Source organism: Symphodus melops, assembly GCF_947650265.1.
Source record: "Symphodus melops genome assembly, chromosome: 3".
In the NCBI taxonomy this organism is placed as follows: Eukaryota; Metazoa; Chordata; class Actinopteri; order Labriformes; family Labridae; genus Symphodus; species Symphodus melops.
In genome coordinates this window covers 21664679-21677113 of record NC_136693.1, presented here as the reverse complement: position 1 = coordinate 21677113, position 12435 = coordinate 21664679, and the positions used below count along the sequence as shown (strand labels likewise).

At 40.3% G+C, this 12435-nt stretch overlaps 1 protein-coding gene across 3 annotated transcripts in view; it reads right to left on the bottom strand.

Annotated features, from left to right (window-relative positions):
• Positions 1 to 12435, bottom strand: part of LOC306821529 (talin-2) — an 86112-nt gene that overhangs the window by 31643 nt on the left and 42034 nt on the right. For all 3 annotated transcript variants that reach the window (XM_079340019.1, XM_079340021.1, XM_079340020.1), the window contains exons 9-19: positions 12118 to 12181; positions 11898 to 12002; positions 7733 to 7888; positions 6762 to 6863; positions 6253 to 6329; positions 3732 to 3912; positions 3402 to 3515; positions 3139 to 3247; positions 2460 to 2668; positions 1159 to 1257; positions 123 to 290 (exon numbers count right to left, since the gene is read on the bottom strand). In XM_079340019.1, the coding sequence (XP_079196145.1) occupies positions 123 to 290; positions 1159 to 1257; positions 2460 to 2668; positions 3139 to 3247; positions 3402 to 3515; positions 3732 to 3912; positions 6253 to 6329; positions 6762 to 6863; positions 7733 to 7888; positions 11898 to 12002; positions 12118 to 12181 (1384 nt within the window). The remainder of the gene's footprint in view (positions 1 to 122; positions 291 to 1158; positions 1258 to 2459; positions 2669 to 3138; positions 3248 to 3401; positions 3516 to 3731; positions 3913 to 6252; positions 6330 to 6761; positions 6864 to 7732; positions 7889 to 11897; positions 12003 to 12117; positions 12182 to 12435) is intronic.

Here is a 12435-nt window from a genome sequence, read left to right as displayed (position 1 = left end):
CAGTGGAATTCTTGAGGAATTGAATGCACATTATTTAAATACCTTGCGAGTCATCTAGTACCATTAGCTGATATTTGTGGTGTTTTATATCATTGGAATATCCCACAGACACATTGTTGTACCTTGGCACAGGCTACCAGCTGGGAGGTGGACAGGGCACACTGTGTAGCAGCAGCGATGACCCGGTTCTGAAGCACGGTGTCCTCCGCCACTTGGGCCACATTCTTGGCCTTCAGCACCATCATGGCTGCGGCGTTGGCCACTGCTTTGGCCAGATTCATCAAGATGTCCTGCAACAACAAAGCAAAGTAAGAAAAAAAAGAGAAAAAACCCATTTCATCTAATGTCATAACAGGATGAAAAAATGAAGCTTTGGCATGTGGACATTGGAGGTCAAACTATTATCCAATGCAGCTCAAAGAGAGGAGGTGGGGGAGCTAAGCTTGTGAGAATATTACATCAAGATGCAAAACTTGTTTTTCTTTTCAGAGGAGAAGCTCAAATGTTGGCTTTTTTTGTAAATAAAAATCCTAAACTTCAGTATATGGTCCTAACTGATGAGCTGCACCAACCAGAATTATTGAGAAAAACATAGTTACCAAATGTACATCTGTACAAGTCATCATCTCTGTTTTCTATAGAGCACTAGAATCCATGTGATGGCTACGTGATGACTTAGGCTAACATGTAGGCAGTTTCACCAGATGGCTGTTCATCATGATCCTGGTTTTGTCCGAGGTTTCTTCCTGTTAAAAAGTTTGTTCTTGCCACTGTAACTTTGCTAAATGTTTTGATGTTGATTGATGTTCAGTCATTGTAACATAAAAAAATCCTTTTGCCCTTTGTAAAGTGTCTCAAGATATCGGTTACGGATTGACGCTGTACAAATACAGATTGATTGTTATTTATTTATGTATGGAAGAGTGTATTACAACAACAATCAGAAATCAACTAAGAATGAATGACATCAAAAGGAACTACAATGGCAGCTAGAATAGCTTCTAAATGAAATAACACTTTCCAGTTAAATACAAAGAAGTGTTTCTATATTTCCCTGGTTACAATGTGTTTGTGGTTAAGTTTTTGGCCTCAGCTTTCTTTGACCCCAACTCAAAAATGGATGATAATGATAAACGGCTACACAGAGTGCAGAGTTACCTGGAATCTTTCGTCTGTCTCGCTCTCTCCAATCTGGCGCAGGAGATCTCCACTGGCCTGCCCGATGCTGCCTGCTGCTGTCAGCACAGTCTGTCTTGGCTGCAGACACACAAATATACGCACACACACACACACACACACACAAGCACACACACACAAGCACACACACACAAGCACACACACACAAACCATCAGCCTGTGAACAGCCTTCAATCGTCTGGTAAGAAAGAATTCATGACAAATCTTGATATATGGCCCTTGTTCAACCAAACCCCTAAAACCGACATCATTACTATGTTTAATGAAATTTACAAAATTAAAAACAGTTTGTCATAAAAAGATTCACAACAATGAGGATAGTCAGTAAGCTCTATTTATCAGACTGCATCATTTCATCACACTGGCCTTGGGGAAAGATGTTACCATGCACGCATAATGCACAAGCGTACGGAGCCCAGGGTTGTCCCAAAGCGAGAGGCCTGTACATTATGCAGATTAACAGCCATTAACTGTACAGAACATTAACTTCTGAATGATACAGCCACAACAAAACTGCAGCAAACTCCAAATAGACCTCAGTGAGAACATTGTAGCTCAAGTACACGCAGAACTCACTAATGACAGTGAATGAAATGCCCTTTGAAGATTTTCTAATGCAGCTTTTGTTTTAACATAGGCACAACAATCCTGTCATTCAGCTTGGCCTCAGTCTGAGTCTCTTCACTCAGACCCACACTGAGTATTCAGCAGAGCTGGACACGCATTCGTTAAGCGTTAACGATCAGCATTTCTTTTCTAATGTTGAACTTCCGGTTAATTTGGTCTCCATTAACGTCATTTTGGTTACTTGAATATAATTTCACAAACTCAGGTCAGCTGACCTCATTTGCTCCCGACTCTGCAATGAGAAGAGACAGCAGACCCTGTTGTGACCCCCTCTTTGGGAGGGTCGTCAGGGGGAGGATATATCAAACGACATGCGTGTTTGAGATTTCTAAGACACCCTGGCATCTTAAGAAATAAAATCTATTGCCATTGCAAAAAGCTGATGTATTTGATCTATTTTAAAATACCAGTTAATGTTCATTTTGACTTCAGTTAACTGATATCCAAGTTAACTTTGTTATTAATGCATTAGAAAGAACAGAGTTACATTTTGGATTACCTGTGCCTACCTCTGCAGCAGCACAGGATAATAATACAACTAGGTGTCTTAGTCATGATGATTAAAAGACCATATAATGAGCTGTTTTTTTAATACAATGCGTCATTTTAAAAGGGTCTGAGGTTCCTTTGCTCACCTCTCCAGAAGCGGGCTCGACAGCCTTCAGCAGGTCAGACACTGCCCCTGCAAGCGTCCTTGCGGCCCTCATCAGGTCATTCCCTCCACCAACATCATCCTCCATCAGCGCAGCCAACAGCTTCACACCCTTTGACATCTCTGTCAGGTTGGAGGAGATGGTGGTGATGGCGCAGCCTACCGCGGTGTAGTCAGTGTCAGTTGGATCTCCTGAGTATGGGGGGGGAAAAGGACAGAATAAATAATCAAAAATACAAAGAATTCTACTGCGAAGTATGTTAGTCTATTTAAGCACATGATCAATGTACAGAAAGAAGACAGAAAGAACTTGTAGATGTGTGTCTTGGCACAGAGTCAAACTTCACTAAACCACAGCAGGATATAAGGAGACTATAAGATTTAATATATAGGGTCTACAATAATGTTAATCAACAGCAGACTGCTGGAAAGGTTTTACTTCAAGCCCTTAATTGGCTGGATAATTTTATCTTTGCAGAATAGTAACACTTAAATCCCCTTGTAAAACTGTGGGCACAGTTAACATGTTCTGTGGTTACATTAAGGGTTTCCTAGTAAAGTATGTAAGGCAGCTGTACTCTGCAATCTATTACTTTGTTTAAAGTAAACCATAGTTCATCACAACCGAACACTTTCTGCTGAGTCATGTTAGTGCCACTCACCGGCTGTGAGGTTAACAACAGAAGCTGTTCCCGCAGTGATGGCGTCCACCTGGGAGTGGATCTCGTGTTTTGACTCATCCATCTTGTTCTGGATCCATACCTTGGAAGCCTGGGTGAACAGAGGACATGCATGAAATCCAGCTAAAACATGTTCTGTTAACAGCACTTTAATGAATCGCAAATACAGAGAGCAAAGGAAAATTGGATACAGTGTGCTGTAAACTACTTAGGTTAACTGTGGACACATTCAGACTATACAGTACCATGTCTTGTCCAAGTGGAGGCAGGTTGTCCACCTCCCCAAGGTCAATCTGGGCCTTCTGCACAGCTTGCATACTGGTGTTGATGGTTCCCATCAGAGCCTGTTGTGCTGAACTCTACAGTTACAAGAAGATAATCAGGTTCAGACAGAAAGCAGACAGGGGGATTGCTAAAGAAACTGACTGCCACCCTGAGCTGAGCCTCTTTCAATTTTAAGCATGTGTAGGAACCAGTCTACTACACTAAACAAGACATACTTACTGTACAAAGTACATTATTCATGAATGAAAAATACACAAACATCTCACTGAGAACCATGTTGCTCTTCTTACCAGCGGGGGCATGTGACCACGGTGCATCTGACCCATTGTGATCTGCTGTTGAGCAGATGGCATGGTGCCCATGCTGAGCGACTCTGTGCCGATGGAGCCGGAGCGAATCACTCCCGGCAGTGCCACTGAGCCATGCTCCACCCGACCAACGCGATTAAACTGCTGCTGCAGGATGGTAGACCTGCAGGTACACAAAGTTTGAACAGTTTCAAAAAATGCCAGTACTTTTAAAACTATATTACATTCACGACAATGGAACACTACGCATGGAAGAGAGAGTTAACCTGAGAAGTTACATGAATTAAATATACTGCCTGACAATCAATGAGATTTATTTGAATGCACTGACCAGCACAGAAAATGAAAGGTTTTCAAGCACACCTTCTAATGTGTTTAATACAGGCATAGTGGCCATTATTACCAAAGGGAATTAGGTGGAATATAAATTATCGGAAACTTGTGATTAATCATCATCCTCTCACCCACTCAAATAACTGCTCTCACAGCTCTTTAAAAAAAAAAAAAAAAAAAAATCGGTGCCAATCACACCGACACAGGTTGAAAATACTTCAGTGGAGGGAGAGAGGAGAGAAGAGAGAAGAAAATGTTCTACCAGGAAGAAATATTATGGTTTCAGGAAAGATTTAGTCATTCACAGTGTCATGTGTTTATTTTATGCCCACAGTGTTAAATGTTTAATTTTGCAACAGAGTAGCTTAGATAATAACTAACAGAACAGAGAACAGCTTGAACTTTTATTACATTCATCTTTATTCTACAACAGCCTCAACGTCTGCAAGTATTAAGATGAGCTCAATGGTTCACTCAAACCATCAAAAGGGAAATCTTTAAATGGGACATTTAAGCAAGGTAGTACGCTTACAATAATGTACAATGACAAAACATAGTAACTACTGACTGTTTGTCAGCTAGAGTATCTGAAATGTTTTTAATTTTCATTATTTGTATTGAAAGAGTGCGCTACATAGTCAAGCACAGATAACTCTCTTTGTGGGGAGTCGGAAGCATGAAAAGTGTGATTTCAGACCCAATCACTGTTCAGTTAAAGCTAGCTTAATGCTAGCCTGAGCAAGATATTAGTCATCAGTCTTTCTGACTAAATACCTGTATTTGAAAAACATTTTATTTCCAAGAGCTTAACATTTTAATTGCTTCATCTGATATCAACAAGGCAGTAGTTTAATAAAACAATGGCTAAAAGTATGTACATGAGAGTTCATCTTACAAATAATTTATTTTAGCTAAGCTTAGCATACTAGTTTGTCTCTTTTAATCCTTTAAAGTGTAATGCTAAATAATCTATTTATAGTGGCATTAAATGTAAAAAATATCCTTTTCAATTAAAAAAATACTCACAACATTAAACATGAAAGACAAATAGCTAAGCTAAACATTCAGCTGTAATGTAATGCAAGTAAGCGAGTGAAAACACACAACGAAAAAGCAACATCATGGTCAGTTATACAGTTAGATGAAGACTATAAGTGAGCGTGTTTCTGTGACTTGGTTGCATGCCTGAGTGTGTTTACTGGAAAGCCACCCAATGTTGGTGTGCTTATTTGTGACAGTGGTTCAAAAACTCAAAGCAGACTAACACTGCAGAGCCTTCTCAATGTGTAATTGTGGAAGACAAGGCTTTGTTCTGTTGTTCCTCAGATAAGGCCATCCAGAGTTTGGCTCGCTGCATGTTTGCAGTATTAAAGACTTTTTTGCCATCAAGAGAGAACACAAGCCCAGATAAAACAACAGGGGAAAAACTGCACACTAAAATGATCCCAGCAAAGGCTTTCTTGCTTGAAAGCAGGACTGCAATATCAATCGAGGCTGGACAGGAAAGAGGGCTTCAGTTTCATACTCAGAGTCCCCTGAGAATGAATGTAATAATACACATCCAATCAGTAAAAATGTTCAGGTAGACCCCTTGGTTGTCCAGAGCAGACAGATTTCCTCACATAGTGATTATCTCTCAGGATGAAGTCCAGCTTAGGAGGTTAAAAATTAGGCTCCATTAAATGGATCAGTGAGTTTTGGTTGTAAGGAGGAAATTAAAAAAGAAAGCCTGATATTATTGATGTTTTTTTAACAGTTGGCAATATATTGTGTGCTGCTTTTCTCCTCATGGGAGAGACCATCATTATACAATCCACAACTTACATTTGACTTATGATTGATAATGCAACACGTCTTTTGTCCAGTAGCTTAACATGCTTCTTTTCAAGATGTCATTGCTTTCAACATTTAAATAATAAAAAAATTAAATCTGTCTCCAACAGTTTAGAGAAGTCTTGCTTGTCCTCTGGCATCAAAATAGTCTATAAATGTGATTTAGGTCTGAATGTTAAAGGTAACATGCTATTCGCTGGCTTGCAGCTGGTTGTACAGAGTAGACCATGTTCGGTGAGTTTGCTTGCGTACTTCTATTTACTATTTTATAAAGCTTCTGTTTATTAGAATGAAAGTCTTAAACATAAAAACAATCTTTTAGTTATCGGTTACATACTTTTTTGGTGATACAGATTCTTCGAGCATAGTAGACTCCTCATCTCCCTCTAGTCCAAAGCGATCCTTACTTTGCTTCTGCAGGAAGGGGAGCGGAAAAATACACCAAATGTTAGCTTTCAGAAAAAAGAACAGTGAGTGTAGAGACGCTCAGGTGACCCGTCTGTATTTCAGAATGTGCACGACATAAAAGACAAAAATAGGCCCTAATTCAAGCAACTCATAGTAGGACACCAGTCTCTGGCTAACACACTTTAAACTGTATTTTTAGGCCATTGAAACAACAGTTGCTTTTAATTATGTAGTTAATAAAAAGTTCTGGTTGGCGTTGGTTCTAAACAGCAGGATGAGGTCTTACAGTGTTCTAGATGAGTCCAGCTGTTCTGTGTTTGTCTTTATTTAACATCAGCAGCCTGAGTACGTCAAACATCAAAAGATCTGACACTTCATCTGCCACAGGAGCGCATCGATTCATCATGATTCATTTGTATCTCCAGAGTATTGTCTTACCTTTTTCAGGATGATGTCTATGTATCCTGCAATGAGCTGAGAGATCTGTTCCCCTTCAGTGGTCTGCACCGAGTAGTAGCTCTCCTGGTACTCCCCAAAGTCCTTAACACAAAAAAAACCACACACTTTATCATCTTAAACATACATTTTATTGTGGACTGTGGAAAAAACCTCTGCAAGTGCTTGCGCTGTATACAGGATTTACTTTGAGGATTACTGAGAAATCCATGGAGCCGGCTAGCTTCAGATGAATGCTACACTATTGTGTTGGGTGAGATCAAACTGCTGCAAAGCATTGAGAGACAGAATAAACCAAGTGGAGGGGAATTTATGGAGGAGTCACAGCAGAAAAAATAATCTGGCTCACTTGGACTATGCATCAAAGAAGTGGCGCAGGGAACCATTCTAACAACATTTAAAAATAACTCCTTAAATATTTAAGGAGCAAATTAAACCTTTGACACTATTTCACATCCCAGTGTCAAAGAGACACGCAGTCTGAAGCACTCAGCTGAATTAACAGGAAGAAGGCAAAGGCTTGTTAATTTAATCGAGACAGTTTCTCGACCAGATCTACAAGATTAAATCCATGTTGCTCACTGACTATAGGTGCTGACACAAAGGAGGGATATTGACAGAGAAGACAAAAGAGTGAGTTCAATAACTGAAGTGCACAAGGGACTGAATAGAGAGGCAGGCTGAGCACGACAGTGATTGTTTTAGGGCCTCTGCAGAGAACAGTTGGGTGACTGCAAACATTTTTTATTGACTATGCGAGACATAAGGCTCAGTGTGGACTGAACGACTAATTAATCAAATAGGTCGGGAAAAAAAACAGCCAGAATTTGCGGAAGATTGTGGAAAAAAAAGGATTTAAAAAGATGCCTGTGTTGTAAATCTGTGTGAAAAATCACACAAGAGTCTGTGTTTAAATTTCTGGTGTGGCTGTGCAGTGTGTGTGTTTGTCTCACCAGCGTGAAGCTCTTGGGCGACGCCGCCCACCTCTTCACCGTGGTAAGAGGCCATTCCTGAACCACGTCTTTGGTCCTCTCATCCACTCTCATCACAGACTCTTTGGTGATCCCCAGGAGCCGCGGCACCAGCTTGTTCTTACTCTTCATCTTTTCCTGCAAAGGACAATTAAGACCGCAGCACAAAACAATTATGGAATCAAACATGCACTGATTGCACCAGTTAGCCTCAGGCTAATCTACATCTGCAGTCCCTTGGCAGGTAACACATCCAACATATACTGTATAAAACATCACACATCACTCGACAAGCAAAGGACAAGAAACAAATGGCAATATATTGCACGTGAAATTTCCTTTGCAGGCCCACACACACATCAAATCATCAGAGGACGTAGTGGTAAACAGTCCCTCCAGGATTTCGTGGACTTTTTGGGAGATTGTTCCGGCCTAAAATGCCTGATTTCGCGGCAGCTTTTCCAAAAAATTGCCATGCATGTTGCGATGTTTTTAGCTGTTTTTTTGCAATTAAATTGCAGCAGGAAGCAAAAACGCAAAATAGTTGTGATTTTTTTCATGTCTTTCTTGTTGCACACACTTTGATGTGATTGAGTGATATTTTAACCTGCGATTTACTTTGTGAAGCATATACCTCTGCCTCACTTCGTTACTTTACCACTTTGTCAACAAACTGTTGTCATGGAGACAGGACGATTCATCATGTAGCGCACAAACGCTTCACGCACACTCTCCTGAGTGCATATAAACAGGGAAGTGAGTTTGGTCCGTGGTCACTAAACTTTGGTGACATAGAGCTCGCCGTTTTCGCGGGGGATTACTCTGATTGGTGAAAGTTGCGGGGAAAACCATTTTGATTGTTCAAATTTGCAGAAAAGTTGCTGCGATTGGACAAAATTGCAGGGTCGCCCAGAAATCGCCCGCGGGGATTGGGGATTGGTTGAATTTGTGTGAATCGCAACATCCTGGAGGGACTGTGTGAAGCACACAATACACAACCTCAAACAAACACTTTGTCAGCCCCATGGGGAGGTAAAGAAAAATGAGACGAAAAATGATTAAAATTCTCTCAACAATGCACTAATTTTGTCGGTTAAAAAAGTGATTTTTTAGATTAGCTTTAAAGCTACTAAACAACTCACAGTTTTTTATGTTATCCAAAACAGTATTCCATTTGGTAATTGCATTAAGAGAGAAAGCCACCTGCCCATGGCTGAATAGCGAAAAGGTACAGTGCAGTTATGTATGGGAGCTATTGTGGTGGACCCGTACAGAGTCAGTGAATGGTACCAGACAAACTCGCACAAACAGGTGAGAGCCACGCATTTTAAAATTTAGTAAACTTTACATAGATTTGAAAATACTCTTCAATACTTTTCAAAGTATGTTGTGTTTGTGCATTATCTCAAATTAAATTGTATCTATTCATTATTAGTGTCTGGATGCTTTTCCAACTCGTTTTTCATAATGTGCAATGATGAACCATAACCTTCATTCAACCATAAGCGCGCTAAATTTAAAAAAAAGAGTTGAGAGGATGGTCATGCCTTTCTTATAGAGGCCGTGGATAGAGTCAGAAACCAGGGAGGGAGAGTGACAAATGATGTGCAGGGAAGGATGAATGGGCTATGGGCTCTAACAAAGGCTTATGGGAGTGTTTCCTCTGATTCTGAAAGCAGTACTGGTGCTATTAACACTCATAACATGATATACCACTTTCTGCAGCTTTTCTAGGACCATAACAATCACCAAAAATGGACAAGTGCTCTCAGTTTGGCTGCTGCCAATCGCTCAGTGCCCCCTTAGATCCATCATTTAAAGCTCTGTCTGCTTTATCGTCAGTAGCTTTTGTGTTTTATTGTCTGATTCACAGAGGACACTTTACTTTGTTTGGATTTTTCTGTATTAATACAGTCAGACTGAATTCATGAAAGCAGATGATCTGTGAACAACAGCCAAACCTCATGATTGAAGCACACTTTTTTTAACGTTAGCTTTATTCCAATCCTGTCAACTGATCTCCCCAAATGTATTTTTCTCAATATGATGCATTCCTGAGCCTGTTGGGAGTATCATTTAAATTTAACTCATTCAGAGAAGGGGACACATCAACAGCTCGAGCAACACTATTTGAATTCATGGGCCTAGCAGTTCAAAATTCAGATTTTGCTGTCACAATGATCTGCCAAGATGAGTATTCATCTGACTAAGCATTGAGAAAAAAAACAAAAAACGTTCTCCGGTTAGTAATTAAAGCGTTATGTCTTAATCATGTCTTTGTCTGCCTGTCACAAACTCTCAGCCTCCCCCTGTGTTCACTAAGCCTTTGATGTTTTATTTCATTCGCTGCATGGAAAGAGAGAGCGTTTTCTTCAGGAGCTGCAGTCGGCGAGCAGATGGGAGGATTGTGATGGGCTGTGGCGTGAGGGCAAAGAGGTGAGTTGTGTTAAAGTCCAGCAGGGCCTGTAAACTCTCCAGGGGCCTCAGGAGGTTACGGGTTAGGGACTATATAAGCTGCATTTCTTCCAGTGTTTATTTTGAAAGATGTGCCTGCTTCACGAGACTATCCTGAAGAAATGAGAAATGACAAAGGTGGGGAAATAAAGAATGAACTGAACTGATCATGAAGAGAACAGATCCAAGACAAGGTGGTGGGATGTGTGTTTTTTACACTTAGAAAGAACAAAAGGTGAGATACTTGAAGGACTGTGGAGAATGTGAGCTCCTGTGTGTGAAAATCAAATGAGGTGAGCTCTGATCTAATGGAGATTTTTGTTTCTTAAACATTGTCAGTGCTCTTATCCTCTGGTGTTGAAAGCTGCTGATTAAAAGCCAGGACCTGTCTGGCACAGAGTCAATGACACCAGAACAATTTTTTTTTTTTTTTAATCTCAAAGCAACAATCCACAAACGATGTCATCTTCCACAAGAGAACTCAGCAATTAAATCTGAAGGGGACAAGTGAGAAGAGATTCATTGATGCAGAGACGGACGTTTTCCATCTTTATATGCAGGACGTCCTTTTGGATGTGCGTTATCTGTCACCCTTGTCATAGCAGTTACAAAGTCGTAGCAGTAAATTAGTCCTTCTCAGCAGACATCTGCTGGCAGTTGGACTTATTTGGGGAAGTTAGTGTTCCAGGTTTTGCCTGTGAGTCGTCTCCCTCATACACTCCACTTCCTCCCACACTCACTCTGAGATCTTCTTTAGAGCCACACTCGACTGCACTGCCACATTTGGTTTCCTTACAGCAACTACACTGACCACCCTGCAGAGGTGGTGCTGCCGCCATCCAGTGTGTGTGTGTGTGTGTGTGTGTGTGTCTGTGTGTGTGTGTGTGTGTGTGTGTGTGTGTAGGTGTGTGTGTGTGTGTGTGTGTCTGTGTGTGTGTGTGTGTGTCTATGTGTGTGTGTGTGTGTGTGTGTGTGTAGGTGTGATAAGTGACAGAAAGAAGGTCATGTAAATCCCTAAAATTAAGTGCTTTATAAAGTTATGGATGGAGAAAGAAAAAAAAAAAGCATCATAAATGAATCCTTTGGCCCATGAAAACATCTGTCAAGTGTAATGATTCAATGGTTGTAGCATTTCACTTTTAATTGATGTAAATGTTAAAGTATAACTCTCTGAATAACACACCTTTTGAAAGCATTATATTAAGAATTAAAGCATGCTGTTTAAACCGTGACCAATGCAGATGCAAACAGATCTTTCTTTTGGATTTGTTTAAATATTCAATCTCAGGCTGAGCTGAATAAAAAGCCTGTTATATCCACCAATGATTGAAGCTTTTGATGCTGGTTAAAGCTTGTAAAATATTAAAAGTAGTCCTTCCTGTCCCTCTTTGTGAGCAGGGTGTTATTCCTCTGTGTGTAGATGACATAAGAAGCTTTGAAGGTTCAGGTGGACACAGAATATTTCCCCTCCTGCTGTGAGCTGCCTCCAAACTCTTTATCCAGTTAACACCGAGCCCAGAGAACAGATTTCACAGTCAAGAGATAAAAGGCTCCGACAACTAATTCCAAGATCTGCTTCACTTCAGGCTAGATTATTTCACTTTTCGAGGGTAGAGGATCTTTTTTTTTTGTTTAATAAAACGGTTCAGGGGAATCTAATTTAAAGGCTCACAAAATTAGATCTACGACTTACCTTAACCAAGAAGAAGGAGACGCCATAGGTCCTAAGAGAGCGGGCCAGTTTGACGTATTTCACCTTCGCTTCGATCTCGGTCATTTCTCCACAGTTTTTGTGGTCCTGCCGGTACGATTAGACAAGCTGTCAGTTTCTGAACAATCATGGCAAAATGTGAAATGAGCTGAACATGAAATCTGAATATTTATTTAAAAAAAAAAAGACAATGTGACCACACCTGGAATATTTTCTTTTCAGAGCCTTTCTGCTTGATGTATTCCTTTGGTAGAAACTCCTTCAAACTAAAACAATAAATGAAACAGACAAATTCATGGAAACGAATCATCCCACTTCACTGTACATAGTGTTCTCCATCTAACATGTTTTAAAAAAAGACTATTTCTTTTAACTGTCACATTATCTCAATACTGTGTTGTACTCCAGTGTTTTTTATTTTACCTTTATTTTATCAGGAAAATTCTCAGTGAGATAAAAGCTCTCTTTTAAAAAGGGCGTCATTGCAAAGGGAGCAGAATAAAGGGAGCTTCAATCAGAA